This window comes from Dermacentor albipictus, chromosome 3 (assembly GCF_038994185.2).
Source record: "Dermacentor albipictus isolate Rhodes 1998 colony chromosome 3, USDA_Dalb.pri_finalv2, whole genome shotgun sequence".
In the NCBI taxonomy this organism is placed as follows: domain Eukaryota; kingdom Metazoa; phylum Arthropoda; class Arachnida; order Ixodida; family Ixodidae; genus Dermacentor; species Dermacentor albipictus.
The window spans coordinates 73,766,011-73,786,699 of NC_091823.1; the positions used below are offsets into that span (position 1 = coordinate 73,766,011).

Below are 20,689 nucleotides of genomic sequence, written 5' to 3' on the forward strand. Positions count from 1 at the left end.
ATTTTTAGCCGATATGACCGCAACTTTTCTCCCTTATCTCACGCATGCGCATTATCAATAGAACCCTTGGCTCATCGACGCACACTTGAACGTATCACTTTGCTACACAAGATTGTACACGGCCAAAGTTGCATTGATGCCCCGATTTCCTTCAGTCACCCCACTGGGCGTGCCACGCGCCGTTCACACCCACTTAATATTGTTCCTTTCCAGTCTTTTGTAAATTGTTTTAAATATTCGTTTTTTCCAAGCACTGTTGAAATTTGGAACAACCTAGCTGGTTCCTTGCGGGAAAAACCTAATGAAGAGTTTGTGAAGAGTTTGTGAGTTTGTGAAGAATTGTCTAACCATATCTTGTAATTACGTTTCAAGTTCATTGTATGTTGTGTTGATCGAATCTCTGATGTATCCACTCCTGCTATGTCTCATGTATTGAGACAGCAGTATCTGTAAATAAATAAATAAATAAAATAAATAAATAAAGGTGGTGTTTTTAATTTATTCAATCTACAAACACAACTCGCCCATGACTAGAAGTAGTACAGATTTGCAAGCAGAATGAAGCGGTACGCTGTTTTGATTTACTTAGCGTTCGTTGTGAAGGTTATACAGCTGATTACACCACAACTATTGTGAATAATGTTCAAAAGTAAATGCCACCTAAGTTCGCCATAGTCCGGGATTCTGGCGAACTTGTTTTGTTGACCGCGCGGTGCCTCAGTACATTCCTCAAGGGCAGAATATTCACTCATTGCGGCACGTGAGGTAACAAGAGAGAGAGAGAGACTGCGCCTTATTGACTCCTTGAAATGGCTCGAACAAATCAAAACAGGAACGCTAATAAATGGCGTTGTACGCGCAAACGGCGCGGAAAAACCCCGCTGCCTCGAGCGTGGAACTAATTGGCGTTTTTCACCGTCACGCGCGTAATAAGTCGGACGCGTGTTTGTTTTCAAGCAACGCTGAAAGATGCAAGATGCGGCCTCATGCCCATGCGTGGATACAACAGCAGGTGCATGCTCTGCCGCCTCGACGGCGGCGTCGATTATCGATCGCGCGTCGCGATCTGCCCATCAGATACGCTGCTAATGTAGGTGTGTGCATCGTTCGTGGAACTCTTGCAGCGATCTGTCTTGCAGCGACCTGGCGTGTGCAACAAGTAATGTATGAGTACTTCAGCTGGTGCCCGTGAACTGAGTGCACCGAGGCAAACTGGACAAGTGCCATTGCGATTATTATTCAGGCAGCGGCTTCGCTAAATCGTGCCCACTGATATGAACGCCTGCGTAAACTAGTCCTAGTTATCCTGTATATTGCGCCAACTTTTACTCATCCTTTTTTTTTTCAGTTAGGAGACGTAAACTCCGTGAAAGCGAGCCAAGCAGATAACGGTAATCTTCGTTGCTTGTTGCTGAGACACGTCCCCACAGAGAAGGCTATAAGTTAAAGAAGTTTACGGTTTAGGAGAGACACTAAAGTATGGCGAAGGCCATGCATTTTATGCGCGATCAACCACACATCTAAAGGTAGCTGCAGCACGTTGTCACCGTTTGCGTTTTCTCAATATATCGGCACTCGACGACAACCTCAGAATTCCGTGCAAGCGCCGCGCCTACTAAACCGCACAACGTTCTCTGCATCCACACTCCGAAATCTACTACCCGAGAGACGCCGGCAGTTTGCTTTCCCCACGACATCACGGAGATGAGCGAACCTATAATTGCTTTGCGCATCTATAGTTTTTTTTTTGTATAGATGCGCAAAGATACAGCCCTGTTCGACCTAGAACAGCGCTGTATTAACCACAGCGTTCTTACGTTGCCACCGTAAGTAACACACCTTATTGGGAGCACATCGCCGTGGCCATGTTATCGTACTCAAGCCTGTCGTTACCACGAGTGGCTCGTGCATCTAGTATGCGCGTGAACACGGGTCACTGGCCTGTATTCACGGAAAAAGTACTTACGCCAAATATCTTCGTAAGCGCAGACCTCAGCCAATCACGATGCCGGATAGATCACCGGCAAGGGCGGCCGGCCACTTGCGAACGCTTACGAACGGAAAGCTATATATGCAAATTCGCCTGAGAGATTTCGTTAGGCTCGTTGCTTGGCCATGATGCGATAGCGGCGCTATAGGGGCAGATAAACGACACGAAGACGACGCAATGCGCTACTGAGTTGGCCTGCGCCCCCTATAGCGCTAGTATATCACACCTTGTGAGTTCGGCACATGGAACCTGGGTCCGTATTCACGAAAACCCCTTACACCATAAATATTTGTAAGAGAAAATTTTAGCGAAGCCTGGCGTCGAACGCATCGTTAGTGAAGGCGCGGCCTACCAGCGGGCAAAGATCACTCACGAAAGTAAACATTCGTGAATTCGGTCCCGTCTTCTCTTAGATCGATGGAAGCGGCGGCAATGGCAGTGGCACTAAGAGCGGCCTCGGACTGCCGATCCTCGCCGCAGCTATAGATGCAGCTGGCCGACCTTTCGCCGCCTTCACCCTTTGCACCAGGCAGATATGGCGACGCCCAAGATCCTCAGGGTATTGGCCGATAAACTACCGCACGCCACGCGGCTCGTTCTCGACTTGAAGATGTTTGGCAAGCAGGAAGCGCCCACTGTGCTCCAACCGGAGGCTTCTTGGAGGCGAGACGTGTAGCCCCAACTTTCGCCTGTTCCAACTTTCTCCCGAAGCGGCCGGCTATCCCTTGTGAACGGCGCGTCGATAAGAAAGATACGAGGGACTCGGACACGCGGCAGAATCTCCATTCGTCCAATGCATTCAGGCATGACTGAACCTCGCAATTGGCAGATTTAGCTTTGCATAAGGTCCAAGCCTGTGCGTGTGGGCGGAAACAGTTCGCGCTTGCTGGCGTAACCTCTGGCGGCTGAAATATCGACGGGGACACTGCAAGGATAAGTAATTTTTACGTCAGAGGCGAAGCCAACAGATTGGCTCTAAAGGCACTAAGGGATCTTGTCACGGACAGTGGTTTTATCAATTCATTGTGCACAGTAGGATACGCGCATTTTAATTTTTTTTAATCTGTGTTTCCATTACTTGTAGCTTGTGCTGCTCTTGTACTGTTACATATATATTATCCATGATGTATTGGTGCACGAACTTGCTCCGTTAGTGTTTTGCTATTTCGTCTAATGGACTTGTTTGGACATTGTACCGCAATCTGTTTGTTTTTGCTTCATATTTATTGTTTCCTTTAGCTATGATTTCACAGCAGCCGGCCCTATCTGTCGCCAATGTTCCCATAACTGACATTTAATTAAATATAAGAACTACCACTATACACGACGTTTCACGAGGCACTGTGTTTCGTCTTTCTCTGTGCTATTTCAGGCAGAGTGTCCAGCCTGATGCCTGGCATCAGAATCTTAGGTAGCACTCGTTGCAATTCATGGGCCGTACACTGTAAGGGTTTTTATCACCCGATTCTATTCATATCTTTTATCATCCATGCCGCTGAGTGACCAATGATAAAGGTCAAGAAGGATGTAAAATGCAAAAAAAGAAAAACATTATCAAGAAATACAGCCCCAGTACGCCTCGCGTGCGAATGCTTCCCTTTTAACATACGCTCAACTCGACGACGAAGGACCAGCAGATATTTGTCAATTCTGACTTCGCGTCTGTTTGTTAAAGCAATGGCGAAAGCTTGGCTATAAACGTTTTTTTTTAAATTTATATCACCTAAGTGTGACAAAACAAACTACCACTATTCATGCGGGGAGTCGCCGTCGAGGTTTTACAGCATTAATTTCCTTTCACCGGCAGCACAGGACTTGAACAAACTTGATGGACGCGCTGCTTAGGGGGGCGCACGTAAACACATTAACGGACCCGTGTCAGTGTCGCTGTGTGTGCCACCTGAGCAGCGCAACTTGCACCATCGAGTGATGTGCCCGTCGGAGCGCTTCTAGAAAGGTTTGAGCTGCAGAAAGGTAAACGTTTACAAATAGGCACGAACGTTCTACCGACTGACTTCTTCCTCTCGACACCAATCGTTTGCATGCGCCCGGACCGCCGCCCCTCTCTGTCGAACCCGCGTTCCAACCCTTACTCTTAATCTGGGGCTCCGCTCTGATTTGTATAATCTCTCTACTCGTGACTCATCGTCGCAAGCCGACACTCTCGCACACGCCAGGGGGTTCGACTGTTGCTGACTTTTCCTCGCTACAGGAGAAGCGGCCCATATATAGGAACAGAGCTCGACCGTTTCCTCCGTTTCGGTTTCCTGCGTTCACTTGTCCTTATTTGCTAAACCGACCCCCGCCGCTGGGCTCAGCGCCCGCCCGCGTTCGGAAGTGCCCCCGAATAAGCGCATTTAAGGGTCCTATCAAAGGCTTGAATAAGCTCGCCACGGGTGATTGTCCTGCAGACGGTCAGGCTTCGCGGTTGGGCGTGCAGTCGTCTGCCGTCGTCGAAGCTTTGTAAACTCGGGGGCGACCATGACACATCTAGCGGTCACGTTTTGCATCGCACGAACGGTTCTCGCTCGCGAGAAACTGAAATGCAGTATACCTAAACCGTCAAATGTCGAATCGCTCGTGGAATCGCGGTCAGTATACGATGCATAAGCCGGAGTAGTGTGTAGCATAATGAGAAATAAAAGGAGAGGCAGGCAGGGGGTCAGCCACGTTGGCACCACCTTGTTTGCAACCCAACACCGTCAGAGAGAGAGAAGCGTGAATAAAGAAAAAATAATAATAATATGAAAAAGTAACGGAGCAAGCAGTGATGTGCGCTCGCACACACACAGCAAGCACGTCAAACAGGCCCTGGTGGATTTCTGAGCGGATGAAGGACGAGTCGATGCAGTATCTTTCCCTCCGTGAACGCTCTCTCGTCGAGTCGGCTCAGTGTAGCACGCTAAGTGTACCGCGATCCACGTTATGCCGAAAGAGGCGAACGGCGTAACCAGAAAGAATCCGTTGTCTTGCGCTGCTTCATTAAGAGCATGCATCGCAAACGCAGAGTCTGCAGCCTTCGGGAAAAACGCGTCGACAATTTGCGAGTGTATAGACGAATACGGAGGAAAGTCGATCGAAGTGCACGCGCTCCTATAGCCAGCGATAAGGAGCAGACAAAGTGGAGGGGTCGGAAACTACGGGTGAACCGGCAGCCGAGAAAGTGCAGCTGAAAGCAAACAGACATTCGCTGTCTTCTGCCAACTGATACCGTTTCAAGGATATGTTTCAAGGAAATATGGAGAAAAAAAAATCTCGGCACGGGTGTTCACTTCAACTCGGGCTTGTATCTTTCTTTCTTGTTTATTAAAGCACTCCAGCTTTTTCTTGTCAGCTCCTCTCGACGCTCGAAACATGCGACAGGCTTAACTAACGCGGAAGCAATGTTGTTATTGCGGTAGGCTCGTAATAAGGTTAATTTCTTGCAGCGTAAGCGTGACGCACTTCAGTCACTTTCGCAACTGCGGAGATGAGGAAAGCCGTCGAGATAGACAACCGATATTGCGGCTGCAGTCCAATGCACGTACGCGCCATCGCACGCAAGAAAAACAGCCGTCAAGTCATGTGCAGAGTAACGTTGCCACAATGGAAAAAAAAGAAAGAAAGAAAGAAAGAGAGAGAGAGAGAGAGAGCACGTCTCAGGTAGTGGAAGCTTCGCATTGAAATCCAATACACTTATACGCGTTGCTGGAGAAAGCGGTGCGTAAGCATGCACGCGTGAGTTGAGCAACGGATTTGTTTGGGAATTCAAGTCGTGCTCGGCGACCTACGTTATAGGCGTATTGCCGAGAGGACCCTTCCGTGTTGGTAATCAGGGTTACCGTGCGGAGAGAACTGGCGCGGCTTTGCCATGAGAGGAAAGGGCAGAGACGGGCGGGAACCGCCGTCGGCCTTGTTAAACCGATTTCATCACCGAAATGACGCGAAGTCTCCCACCGAAACTGAACGACCGCAATAATGAATACCGATTACCTATACAACCTGATTTCTTAGAAAAAAGCCGCGCTGCCTGCCAACCACGAGCAATTCCATAGCCATCACAAGTGCAGACATTCCACAGTCTATTTTGCCGCGGTACCTCTACCCCACCCCCTTTCCTCTTTTGTTTTTCTTTTTTTTAACCACCGCGAACGGCTTATGTCCACCAGTGCGTTGCTGCAAGACAGAATACAAGTATGGTGCATCGCCATTTCAATAGTAAACTCTCCACGTGCATGAATTCGTAAATGCAACTGAGATTTTGTTTCGGTATAGCTATTCTCTATTGCCCGCCGCTGTGACTCAGTGGCAATGCCGTCCTGCTGCTGAGCACGATCGAGGTAGCGCGTTCGAAGTAGCGCCCCCATCGGCAACGTCATTCCGATGGGGGCGAAATGCCAAAACGGTCGTGTTCGATCCGCGCCTTCAGTATAGCACGTTAAAGAACTCCACGCGGTCAAAATGAATCCGGAGTCGTCGACTATGGCGTATACCTGATAGCTCGTTGGGGAGCTTCTGGACGTCGGAACCCGGCAATTTAACTGACGTCCTCTATCTCTATATAGCACATAGAAATAGCAGCTGTCAAGAGCTTAACCGCATAACGTTTCAAGTAAAAAAAAAAAACATTTAGGCCGCAGGCTGTGCGACTTTGACAACGGGCGCGCGGCCTCGGCGCGGCAATCGTGCGAGGCGATACGCATCACAGGTGCGCTTACAGAACGCTCGGCCGCGCCTATCTGGCGGCCATCCGTTGGCCAGGCATTCCAGGTTCAGCATGAGTAAGCTAATATTGGCCCCGAACCCAACCGCTCTTCGCGGGCGGCGGTCAGTGACCAGCAGCCACCGAAGGCCAACTCCTCGATCCCCCTCCTCCGCACCGCTTAGCGCCTGCGACGGTATACACATGTGCACACCCGCCGGACATAATGACTGGTCGGACCCATTACGCGGCCTCCGCGCATGCGCCGTTCCCGCAAGACTATTAGCCCCGAGAACGAACACGAGCGGCGCTGCGAGCGCCGCTCGCGTGACGTCAGGGCAAGGACTCGCGCCTGTCGTCTGCTACAGTTCGGGCGTTGTCCGGGCGCTTTCTGCGGTGTTTTCGTTTGTTCGCCCTCGTTCTCTCTGCTTGTATACTTATGGTGGTCGTCTCAAATATATTTTTACGACGTCTTCCTTTGCGAACATTTATTCAAAGAGCTAATTTCTTAGACAACAATGCAGCTCTCGAAGGCAACGCTACAGTGCCAGCCGAAGCGACGCAGACCACCCCATCGTGGGTTTTTCATACGCGGATAGACAATCGCAAAAGCATAGCCTATAGGAATCCAGTTATGATACCATACCTCCCGCGGTGCAACAAGTATTTCAGAAAGCTGGCTATATATGAGTTCTACAGCAGTTACGTTGATTTTATGCCGCTAAAACAGGTTTGCTCACGACGAATAGTTCATGGTACAATATCGAATTTTTGCATTTCCTCACAGAAACGCTCGGCAGTAGCACGGGGACTTAACTAATACTGGAGCTTAGATTCTACACGCCTCACTTGCTTCTTTAACTGCTTGTCAACATTAGGCGGTTCTTCACGTGTTTATTTTTTTAAGCGGCGGAAATTTGAAGTAAAGTTAATGAAGGCTTACGGCTATTTACAGAGTACAAATAGGAATGCACCAATATATATTCCCTTTTCCGTGCTACACGTTCAACTCACCTCTTTAGAGCGCGTTTGTTAATGATTAATAATGTATGCTATGTTCCTCTTTTTTGTCTATGTTACCAAGTGTATATCATTTATTTATTTCAATGCCGCAGTGTGTTTTGCATTGTTATTGTGGAAATATTTCACTGTCCTTTCATATATTGTATAACTGCAATTAACTATGTAAATACTCTACATGACGCGCCGTCGTGTTAGCAGCCATGAGCAATTCGTTTTTTTGGAGGCCTGTTTCAGAGGGGGATGAAAGTAGCAGCAAACTTTTTCATAAGAAATTCGCGCCTAACTATTTTTTTGCGCATTAATGAATGGCCATATTTGAATAGAACAACACACCAGAGTAATAGGAATCATGATGAGAGCTTCGCTGGGCAGTGTCTTTCTAAAATCAGATAACATGTTGACGCCAATTACCAAATTTTTCTTCCACGTAAAATGCAATGCCTCTCATAGCTAAATACTAAAGGAATGTTAAATGTTTAGCGAAGCATCATACACAACTTCGCGCGTTGAATTTGCAGATATTCTTTTTTTAGTCAAAATTTACCCATAGACACGGCGCATATATGCATTGCAAAACCTAGTAGACCCTTTAACGCTACTTAGCTTGCGATATCCAAGCCGCAAAGTTTCTCGACTCACACGCTTTTGAAGAAGAAACTGTGGTTAAGGTATGGCAGCTGAAAGAAGCCGACGTATTCTTCAATACGTACGGCTCGAGCCGCCCATGCCCCAAGCATACACGAAGGGAACGAGCGCGCGCGGCAGCCGAGCGAGCCGGAGCGAGCGGCGTCCTGGCCGTGACGTCACTCGCGAGAGGGCGCCACTCCTAATTCTCGGAGCTAATACGCAACTCGCTTCGCTCGAGCCTGCGTGTATACACGTTCGGCGTCGCTAAAACCGTGTTGCGTTGTGGAGGCTAAAAAAATGGGCGTCCAATTAACGATCGACTAGTCTTCGCGGCTGAGCGTCGGTTTCTTTCCGCCGCTGAGCAAGATGGAACGAGCGATGCATGATTCTCGGCCATCGAGGCCGTATAAGCACGTCCACGGGCGGCGGAATGCAAAAACAAACGTGACCGGATGTATAGCCTTGTGTGTTGGACACCACGAACCTGCCCGATAGCTCGGAGAGCAGAAGTCGGTGTAACGCGAGGATCCCCCTCGCCCCATTCGATTCCTTTCCTATCGACTGCCGTGCTCGTGACCAGCCGATCCTGGTGATAATGCAAGCGGAGCGCCTCACTGACGGAAGTGCGCAAAAGAAAATGATTCGAACGGAACCGTTGCGTTATTCTTGCCCAGCTCATGCGCTATACCGGATAGGCCGAAAATAAACTTGGCATATATAGGTGGCCGGTAACTGACAAGCGGCTCTCACAACGAAACGCTTACCGAGTTCAGCTTGAAATGGTCTTAATTCTGTTGGAGCCCTCCGTCGCAGAGTTCCTCACAAGCGCTCAAGCTTATGTGAACGGCCCATTATCAAATCAGAGCCTAATTTAAAAAATGAAAATGTTTGCACGCGCAGAGCGGTCCGTAATAATTGCACGACGTCTTGCCACGTTGTCGATGCGATATGCCCCGAGTTCGGACATCACGAAACATTAATTAGGGTGAGCGAAGCGGGCTATAGAATCGTACACTACCCCGTTTCGCTCAATCTAATGCCTCGTGATTTCCTTTCATCGAGTCCGTGCACTCGCCGTTTGCTGACGCCTGGCTGCCGACCATGTTTGGTCTTGACGCGGTTTAACGCCGATCACAACTCGCTGTCAGGCGCAAGAGCTTCGCAAATTTGTCCCCGCGTTTTGCAACGATTCTTGTCGCCTTCCATTCTTTTTGTCTTTCGCCATAGACTAGCGCGAAGCCGCGCGTGTGCTATTGTCGTGATAATAAATTAATAAAATGGGAAGGAAACAAAATCGTTACAAGATACGGCCGCTCCATGGCGCGTTATAACCTGGAGAATCCTTCAGCTCGATTCCATTCCTTTCCCATCAAGCACCGCCAATGATACGCCGATCCACTTAAACCAATTTCGCAATGCGAAAAAGGAAAAGAATTGCAATAGAACATTTACATGGTCTCCGCCATGGTTCCGAATTCGCGAGCATTTTAGCGCGTCAGACGTGACATAGCCGGCTTACGGAGCATTTACGTGACGTCACATACGCCATATTATTGTCCTATTCGCAGCTTCTACTACGCTGCTGGAGATAAACGAATCGAGATGACGCGTAGCTTTCTTGCAGTGCTGGTTGTACAGTAATATGGTGGCGTTGATAAAGTTTTTTCCATCTCCATCTATGGCGTCCGTGCATGATCCCTGCGATTTCTACTCTCGATTCTATATTCCTTTATTATCAATCGCTGCTTACGACTTGCTGATCGCGGTGATAAAGTAAGCGCAGTCCATCTATAGGAACACTGATGAAGCGTGAAAAGAAAACATATAGTAATTAGATTAACGAAAGTTGTATTATCCAATTCCATTTTCGAGATTCACATTATCCCGACCTTGCCTTTCTTTGGTCGGTTTGACATAGTGTGTGCACCATTTTTAAAGCTAGAAAGCGAGCTTCATGTTTTTGTCATGTGCATGTAATAGACAATATTAGCCCCGATCTCATTTGAGGAAACTGTAACAGAAGGATCAGCCTTCATGCAGAACATGGTATTTCCCTTCCGAACGGTCCTCATGGCATGCACAGCCGACGTGCCGAACTCGTCCTGCGATTCGTCGACGCAGGCTGAGCATCGACAATGATGCACGGTTTTAGTGAGAAACACAGTATACTCGGCGCGCGCGTTAGAGTTAGCGGACACAACAATTCGCGAACCATAACCGAAGCAGAGAGCAAGCCTTGCCCTCCTTCCTCTTGTCAACGCAGCAAAACCGGTGCTTGCGAAAGCGGGCACATGCTGTCGTGCATAGAGCGTTGTCTGTACAGTTCTCTACTCGTTCATGCTCTCGCGAAAAAAAAAAGAAAAGAACGAACGTGTCAAAAGGAAACGAGGTTAATAAAAAATGGCTGTGGCTTAGGTAAGGTTAAGCCCAGGATGCGAAGCATACTAGCCTTTATTTTAGTTGTTGAACCACTGTTTAGCCTGGTGAACTGCTGTTGCTTGGCTATATTTGGTTCGGCTAGACGAAGAAACAACTCATGCATTACTGCTTCGCCTTCAAGAGTGGAACGCGACAGCGTTCCCGTCGACCCGCCAAGGGGTGTAAGACAATGGGCTACAGGGCAGCGACTACGCGCCCCGCATTGGACGCGGTGAGCGTCGAGCAAAGCAGCGTTCGGCGCGGCAACGAAATGTGCGCCTGAGCAAGAGACGCACGCCTTAGAAACAGCTCGTTTCTAAGGCAACACCGCATTCACTAGAGGCGCTTTTGTACCGCTTTGAAGCATCGTACTCGTGGCTCAGTGGTAGCGTCTCCGTCCCACACTCCGGAGACCCTGGTTCGATTCCCACCCAGCCCGTCTTGCAAGAGTTGAGCCAAAGCCACTTCTCCTCTGTCGTGACGTCACGGTGTCACGTGGTTTCAAGGCGACACCGCCGCGCCTGAGGAGCTGGGTTGAGCCCTCGTAATAAGCTTCGCATAATAGGGCGTGATTGCTGACTGCCGCAATTAGGCGGACTGGAGACGGCGCTCGGAAAGGCTTGTCGGCGACGCATGAACTGGCGCTCGCTGGCTGTCTCAGCGCGCGACGTCTGTTCCTGGTTGAAGGATTCAGGGCAGGTATTCACAGCAATATGCTTATACGCTAGAGCTATTCGTAAGAGCAGCTGCCAGCCGATCGTATCTACGTCGCGCATACTATTAGAGGACCGCAGGCAAACGTCCGATGGCCAACGGCACTTACCGACGACGAACTTTGTAAGTCCGACCTAAGTTTATTTGGGTGCGGCGCACTGATGCTACAAATATGAGCAAAATCTATCGTGGCTGGTATCTGTATCTCTCTCTGGTTATAGTGACGCGGAGAGGTGGTGTAGCCTAGTCCGCGCAATTACCTCTCGGCCCGCATTCACAAAGCGCACTTAGATCGTTCGCGAGACAAAATTTTAGCCAATCCTGACTTAAGTGAAGGCGGCTGGCCAATGGCAAAGATCACTTACGAAAAAAAAGCTTTGCGAATTCGGCCCCTGCAGCCAGAAATTTAAACGAAAAAATAATACCGTTTTCATCAGGAATCTTCCTTCACACTTTCAACATTCAACTGTAGCTGCCCGAGTTAATAATAAATTTTCTGTTTTTTTTTTTCAGTTAAATATATATAGAGGAGTTGTCGTTGTCTGTTGGCGACGGCTGCCCCATTACGCTGGATTGATATTAAATGATAAAAAATAAAGTAAATATATGTACTTGCATTAGGTAACACTTAAATGAAAAGAAAGAAGGACCTAGCACATTAAAGAGTAAAAGTCTATTTCGAGAAGTTCTCAATTGAAACGAAGTCCGTATCTGGCGTACAGAGGTTTCCTTAAATGCACGAATTATAGAATTAGCAGCAACGCAGTTAGGGTCAATAATCGTCTCAAATGCCGGCGCCTTCAGATAAGCGTTGAAGTGCTTTCACAGCTTTGTGATGCACACCTCAACAAGTGAAAAAGGCCGATGTGAGTAAATTAAACGCAGACCTTGCTCAATGCGCTGTCCCTGTGCGGTCCACTGGCAGGTGGTATACACCTTCGTCGTCGTGGCCGCACGAGCATGTTGGAGAGGCCACACGCTTAAGTCGAAATAAAAAGTGCTTTGCGTAAGCAGTGCCGGGGCGGAGCCGATGTAAGATCGCGTCGATGCATCGTGGAAGCTGAGGGTTTATGGCCAGTACTCAAGATGTGGGTCAGCTGCGCATAATATTGATTCACTCGTGCTCTCCGCGAGCAGTTCGACACACACAGTTCTCTAGCTTGAGGCTTCGTCATATGCGCAGGGTGTCAGGGCGGGGCATTGGGAATAAGGCGGTTTTCCGAATATTCGTGCGACGATTTTGCCGACGCATCCGCAATTTCGTGTCCTTTGACTCCACAGTGACTTGCGACTCACCGGAATATCAAAATTTGTTTTAACACTGCAGCTTGAGTAAGTTCTTTAAATGGAGCGTAGGTTCCACGTGTGTCTATTTGTCCCGGAACGGCATCTTCAGTGCATGTGATAGCCGCCAAATAATCAGTGGTGACGACCCAATTTCTTGGCGCCTTTCACATTTTGATGAAGCAGACGGCTAGTAAAATGGGTACAAGCTCAGACGTCGCTGAAGGGGAATGATAACCTAATCGACACGGATATTCCTCGTGCAACTCTGGAATGATAAATGCTGATGTCGAACTTCCTGCTGTAACTGAGCCATCAGCGTACACGTCAGTTTATAATAACGAATTGATAAGACGAATAAGCCGCTAGCTTTGATAGCTGCCTTACAGACAGAATCAAGAGACATGTCAAGTGCGAGCTGCCTCTAGCGATTCAAAGACGTGTCCCCATTTCGAGGCATACGACTGCGACAAGCGCCAGCAAAAGCGGCCGTCACAAGGTGATAAACGCGCATAGATCGGCATAAGCACCATCCACTCAACGAACGTGAGGAATTCGACGCAAGAGCACTAAAGTTTTATCTATCGCTGAAGCTACGAGGAGAGAGTGTGAATACGACATTGAGTGGCCTCTGGCCGCACGATACTGACGCTATAGCAGGGAGTCACGGCAAGTTTGTGTCGAATTACAGAAAATAACAATTATGAATGGACTACCACTTCCTTGGCGTGATGACGTTGTGACCAAAGGAGCAATAGCGTGAAACGAAGTGAGTAAAGAGTCAATGATCAACTGCCTCGGCGCAACTCGTGGCGCTGAGGGCGTCGCTAACATTTTCCTATCGCGTCTGCAGATTAAACTGCCGATTCGCGCGGGGGTTTTCTCTTTACCTACTTTTCATTTATGCCCTTAGGTGCCTACTAGCCGAGTATGACTTATGCAATGCGCTTGCCGCTTGCTAAGTGTCCGGAAACGAAATTACGTTTATATTTATTCCATTGACGACGCGTTATTAGGATGACGTCACTCATCACGAAGAAAGTGTAGAGTACTGCAAGCAAAGCGATACCCCCCCCCCCCCCCCCGCCCCCCGCTGTGTCGATCATTATTATATATTCAGCCTCAAAAAGGAACAAAAAGAGATAATTTCCACTAACGCATCGCTTTGGTCGGGTCTCCGGTATGGCACATATATGCGCCAAGTGACGCCGAGTCACCAAGAAACAGGTCACGTTACAGCGACGAATCGGCTACATTTCCTCAAGCACCAAGACTGTACCGTGCTGCACCCGATGTGCCCTTCTACATTGAGCGGACGGAACGCCGCCGTCCCTCTCGTTGGCGGCTTATCTGACGCTTTGTTGCTTGCGTGAGCGCGTCAGCGCACATCGAAGCCACTTACGCGCGAGTCTGGAGGTCACGACGCGCTCTCGAACCAGGCAGGCGGGCCCGCAGCGACGTGCAAAACGGAGACCAGAGAGAGAGAGAGAGAGACGAAGAGGGTAAGGTGGGGAGGTTAAGCAAGGACGTGTCCGGTTGGCTACCCTACACTTGGGGAGGGAGAAAAGGGAGGAACAGATAAGGAGAGAAACGAAAAATAATAGTCAGTCGTTCACAGTCAGTCGCGGTGGGATCTCCACTCTCACAAGCGTTCATACAATCCAGTGTCCTTCAACTAACGCAGAAGGGCTTTTGCGGCTTTTTGCATACGAGAACGCATAGGCCATGGTCCAAGGATCTTTTCATGCCGAGAGCGCTGTATTGTCTAGCAGGTTGAGTCGGTGAGCCAAGACCTATGGGGTTGGAGAAGTTTTGTCCTCTTCGAAGGAGGAATCTCAGCCGACTTCGCACACGCGCTATACCGGAACGTGACAACGCTTTATTTGTGAGGCTGACCATACTGCGTTGCTATATATGCCCGATTTTCGATATGCCTGTAATTGAAATGGAGTCATTCCAGATTGCAAGCATGTGTCCAATATTTTGTAGGAGTACTCTAATGTCCTCGTCTAGAAAAATGGAGAAATCCAAAATGAAAGTTGGGAAGGGAAGGAACCTGGGGCTGAATTCACAAAGCCTTTCTTTCGTAAGCGATCTTTGTCGCTAACAATATGTCCAGCAGCAGGATAGCGTGAAATTCTTTCTTATGAACGATTCTAGCATAATAGTACTTTATGAATACGAGGCCTCGGGCCGCATTAACAAAGCTTTTCGTTCTTAAAGTGTACTTAGGGGCGTGAAGCTAAGAAACGACTAACCTGCGGACTATATACGAACAATGGCTTAGGGACAATACATTTCATAAATCGCTGTTCCAGCACGTGCATGAAATGAGTCGCTGTGCTTTTCATTTCGACATAATTTCGCGTGGCAACCCAGGCCAATAAAAAAAAGAAAGTGCTCTCTGCGTTCAATGGCCGCCTTCGCTAACTATACATGTCCAGTATCAGGATTGGCTGGCATTCGCTCTTACGAACAATTCTAGCGTAAGTGCTTTTTTGTGAACATAGGCCCTGTTGGGCAAGCCTGCATCGAGCCCAGTGGTACGTCAAATCAGCTCTGCGGAAGCCCGGAAGGTTGAGGAAGGTTCATGAAAGGGAGAACAGTCATCCGCCCGTCTGGATCACGATGCTACAAAGGAAACACATAAGGGGGTTTCTCAAAAATTAAATTTTCGCCTTTGAAGAAAAACTTCGCAACGGTCAGAGGGATCGAACCTGGGACTAACACCTTTGTAGCTTCGTGCCCCACCGAAGTATCTGAAGCTTCGTGTTACACTCGAGTGGATGACAATTTTCCGTTTCACGAGGCTATATATAGGGACCTACATTCGCACAGTGGACGGTTGCCCAGCTTGTCGAAAGACTGAGGAGACCGACTCTCTCTCTTCCCAAAACTGAAGTCAGCCACATGTAGGTTAGACGTGGAATTGACTTCCGCGCTACGACTTCTTTAATAAGCGCGCAGGGCTTTTTGTGCACCGTCATAAAATTCGAATACCGCGAGCAACCTGAGCACCAACCTGAGAAATAGGCGTCTTGCTACAAGAGCATCAGCTACTGAAACAGACCCATTTCTCTATCTCTCTTCAATATTCTGGTGCACCGGGCGCAGTAACTCGAGGGGTGGAGTTGTCGCTCGAGGAGTGGACTCGAAACATTGGACAAAGACTGCACTGGTTACATATTTCTCAAATACACTTGCTACACAATATATATATATATATATATATATATATATATATATGTGTGTGTGTGTGTGTGTGTGTGTGTGTGTGTGTGTGTGTGTGTGTGTGTGTGTGTGTGTGTGTGTGTGTGTGTGTGTGTGTGTGTGCGCGACACTGTAAATATATTTAGTACGCGGTGGTTCCAGTAGCCAAGCGAGTTGAATCTTCGGCACTCGCTCTATACAGGGTGTTTAAGCGAACACTTTCAAATTTTTTGAAAGGTTGCCTGTGGCAGATAGCTCAATTCTAGTTTATCAGCCGGTCTACTCGAAGCGACGGACACCACTTGCAAAAAAAATTGAAATGCAAAATTGTCTAATGAAAGAGAATTCACTAATTAACTGTTTAGCTAACCATCTTATGACCCATATTTCAATTTACAAATTCTAGCAGTGGACTTCACAAGACTTCGCTTTGCGGAGAAATGCATTGGCGTTCCAGTTACTTGTGTGCTTCAGTACATGAAACGACGTTTTGTTAACAAATTAACTGGAAGGCCAAATCATTTCTCCGCAAAGTTCGGGAATTTATATCTCGAAACAGGTGTCATCTTGAAAATTCAAGATGACACCTTGCGAACTTCATGGCTATAATTTGTAAATTGCAATATGGACCATAATGTAATTAGTTCAAAATTTAATTCGCGCATCTTTTTATTAATTAATCAATTTTGCATCTCATTTTTTTTTTTTGCAAGTACTGTCCGCCGCTTCGAGTAGACCAGCTCACGAACTAGAATTGTGATATCTGCAACAGGCAACTTTTAAGTATTTTTGAACGTGTTCGCTGAAACACCCTGTACTCTGCAGTCCTGTGACAACCTCCGATCGCCAGCCTCTGTTGCTAAAATGTACGGACGAATAGCGGAATTCAAAGCAATGACGTCTGTCCAACAGCGTCCGAAATAATGTGGATAGTCGCATGTCCACTCGCCTTCCTGGCGCCCCGTGTTCAGGAAATCGAAAAAAACCCCATACGAGCGAGAAACCTATATTTACCGAGTTTCGGGCGCCATATATCAGGACAGCTGTCGCTAGTGTCAATGCCCCCTCTTTCCGCAAGGAATTAATGAAAGCTGCCATAAAGGGTCGGGATGTTGTTTTATACACGTGATACATAAAACGTTTCCTCCCTCTTTTGTATTAACACTGCTCTTTTTTTTATGCAGTCCCTAATTTGCGAAGTGATTAAACGCTGTGATCTACCTTGAGGCCAGTAGCGCGCAGAGCTGACACGACAGAAAAAAACGAAACAGAAAAGAAAGCGGACCCTCGCTGCTTGCCTTTAGGACGAAATACCGACTCGCCAAAGAAACCGTCCCCCTGAAACGTGCCTACCAAGTTTCTTTTCTGACTTGTTATCCCTTTCCTTCTTCCATTCCTTTCTTTTTTCTGTCGGTTTCCCCTTCTATCAATGTGAGGTAAGGACCAGGTACAACTTGAATAACCACCTTTCCTTTTCGTTCTCTGTCTAGTGTAGAAGTCAGCAAAGTGTATCTCTTTAGCTTACAGCGACGAATAATTCCATTGTGTTGCGTTCGTAAGCTGCAGCTGTGGCTAAGAGAGACTCCAGAATGGAAACCGTCGAGTTAATTTAGGCCATCTGGATTCGCTTAACCGTAACCGTGCAGTTCAATCACACTCCTGGAAAGCACGCGTGTGTGTGTGTGTGTCGTGCAATTCTCGTCAAATAGCGGCGGAGGAGCAGTGGTCGGGAATCAAAATGGGGACCCCGCGCTTGGCAGCACAACCCCCTCATAACCATACGTAACCCTTTAAATTGGGATCGCCTTTATGGTATAGCGGAGTCATCACCAACTTTGTTGGTGGTACGTTCTAACATGTGGTCTTGGGACAGAAATTCGAGGCTGGTGAATCACTGTTGCCCGTTCGATTCGGGGACGTGTACTGATACTTTGGAATGTCCGCTTTGGTCGAACCGAAAGAGTATTAGTCTATATGCAGATATAGGAGGCAACGAACTTGTGCTTGTCTGCGGGGCGCTCGAAATGTGCACGAACGCTTCAGCCAGACTTGTAAGCTTATTAGCTACTCTAGTAACTTTTTTTTTACCCAGCAGGACTTAATTTTTAGCTGCTGGATTCACTGCTGCATACAGAACCAGTAACCTACCAAAACCGCGCAAAAGCGGCGATGTTCTTGCAGGGGATGACTTTCGATGAATCGAAAATACCTCGAACTTTCTTTTGTGAACACTTACATCGAACCGCGTTCGGCATTCTCACGGTTTATTTCGTGCATGTTGCCGTGCAAGAGTTAAGGCTAAACTCCATTAGCGCGATTTTGTGCGCGACAGCGACGAGCGACGGGTTCGCGCGACGGATCGGGCCGCCGCTTGAACAGATCGCTCGGTCTTGTCGCGCGATCGCTTGGTTTTGCAAATCTAGAACTTGTCGCTCGTCGCCCGGAAGAGCTATGAGCGACTAGCCAATAGCGCAAAGCCGGAACTGGATGTACATAACTCCAGTACTTCCGATTGTCGCACGGAACGAGCAAACGATTGAATTTTTATACGTGCAAGAATAAGAACCTACTGCAAGACTTTCAGAAATATTTTATGCTGCTTTTTACAGTAAAATACATCAACTTAAGTTAATAAAGCATGCGTCACGCTAGTTTCGGCGCCTATATTGCTGCCCTCATACCGGCAACACTGGGGAGACGTCGCTCGAAGTCATCGCTCGCATGGGGTGCAACTTGTAGGCGGCGAGCGAACGCGACAGCCATCTCCATCGCGTCGCTTGTCGCTGTCGCGTGCAAGATCGCTTGCATGGGGTTTATACTTTACACGGCCACGGTGTCACGCAGTTACGTCGAGCGGTATCACATCGGCACTGACTTTCCATGCTCAGTTAACATAAAACTAACCGTACAATCAGCACACGTGTGAATGCGTTTAGTTCCACTGTCACGGCCGCATTTCCTTGCGCACATAAATGACCTTGTGCGTCGGACAGGGCGTAAATCTGCGTTGTTATGTATCTTAGACGCCTTCATCGGTGTATTACCTTAAGGATAAGAATCTTCGATTAGATATTCAAATGTACTGTAACTATATACATACATACAAACATATATATATATATATATATATATATATATATATTACATTCTTAGATTTTTATCTTACAAAGTTATATTTTCCTTTTCCCCCCCAATTATTTTTTTTTTACTTAAATAAAAGTGCCTCTATAGCCCTCTTGTAGCAACGAGCTCCTAAACGACAATTATGTCATAGCAGATCTTGCTATGCAACATTTATATATGGCAGTGATATATACCGCGTACTATTTTCACTAGACAACTACAAATACGTTTCAAACTACGTAAGTATAATGTTTACGGCGTTAACATACGAGGGCGAGTCGTCGACGCATACGCTTCCTGTGGCATCGGCAGCGGAAAAGAAAACGAAAGCATCCCCCGTTTCAACATCGCTCATGACGCGATTACGCAAGCACGCCTCGCAGAAATCCCGCAAGAAAACGTGGCGTTGAGTTGCATCACGAGCTTCTCTTTCTACACGATCGCACCCTGACCGCTATGATGAAAACGACAGCAGCAACCTTGACAGCAAGATTCTTTGTCAATGGTTTTTGTTCCGTCCTGTATAGGGAGTGGGAGCCGCTACGACATCCTGACGAGGGTAATTCGTTTCTTCACAAAGACCTGACGGAAAGTGTTGTGGTTGAGATTTAATGAATCGACAGCCATGAGCATCATAATTAACGCTATATCGGCTGAAGAAGACATCTCGAGCCCGATTTTATGAAGCTTTCTTTTTTTTTTTCGCAAGGGAGAAATATTGCACATCTACAGCATAGCGTACTGTCATGTTTGAATGCACGCGTAATATGTACATGTGCGTGGATATGTTTATGTGCAGAGAAGTATACATATGCGACGACGGTTTCATACGCTTTATTTACTTAAAGAACGCAGTACTTCTGTGTACTTTCTGTTCTACGCCTAGCTCCCTGCTGTTACTACTTGTTAGTGACGCCTTGGCACCGTCCACCTGTATTCTTGAAGGTCTGGCCAGGATGGCCTTCGATACTGTGCTGTGTTTACGTTGTGCGAAATAAATTCCAAAATATTATTCGTACAGTGTCAAAGGAGTGACAGTTACGCGAAACATCTTTCTTAACGTTAGTACCACGACTGCTGACTGACCCCTCTGAGATATATATGCACGATGCTTTTATCCTGCGGAAAAAGTTGCAAGAGGATAAAGCACCTCGTACAAACGGCCCCTGGAACTCACCAACGTGGAAACTGTGACATTAGGATTCTTTTCCTTGCTTTTTTTACATGTTGAAATGAACAAGTATAGACCATAACACTGGCGTCGTGTGCTCAAGTGTAAGCGCGAACAACTCACGAACTTGAGGTGAGTGTGTGCAGAGTGACCTCAGTTCATTGAGCGACGCACAGAGCCCAGAATTGTACGAACGAGCTATACGCAAGAAATGAAAAAGAGAAGGCTGAAGGCCGCGCGGTTACAGCTCGCAAACACTCGTGTACAGCAAGCGACGTTTCGCGGCGGTAACCTTGGTGTCGCAACAGCGCGGAAAAAAAAGCCCCCAGGCCCGAGTGCGAATAGAGAGAGGAAGCGAAAATGCTGAATGCCGGAGAGCCCTGAAACAGGAGGAAAGGGTGCAGGCAAGGCGAGTCAAAACGCGCACTCGAGCAAGCTCGAGCGCGCG

General features: G+C 47.7%; 1 protein-coding gene across 5 annotated transcripts in view; it reads right to left on the reverse strand.

The window, feature by feature from the left end:
- LOC135900638 (protein croquemort-like) overlaps positions 1-20,689 on the reverse strand; it is a 204,171-nt gene that overhangs the window by 99,356 nt on the left and 84,126 nt on the right. The window contains exon 1 of one of the 5 annotated variants that reach the window (XM_065430133.1): positions 12,341-12,430. The exons of the other annotated variants lie outside the window; for them this stretch is intronic. Coding sequence (XP_065286205.1) covers positions 12,341-12,415 — 75 coding nt within the window. The 5' untranslated portion in view covers positions 12,416-12,430. Of the gene's footprint in view, positions 1-12,340; positions 12,431-20,689 lie in introns of those variants that run through there. 5 annotated transcript variants of the gene reach the window in all.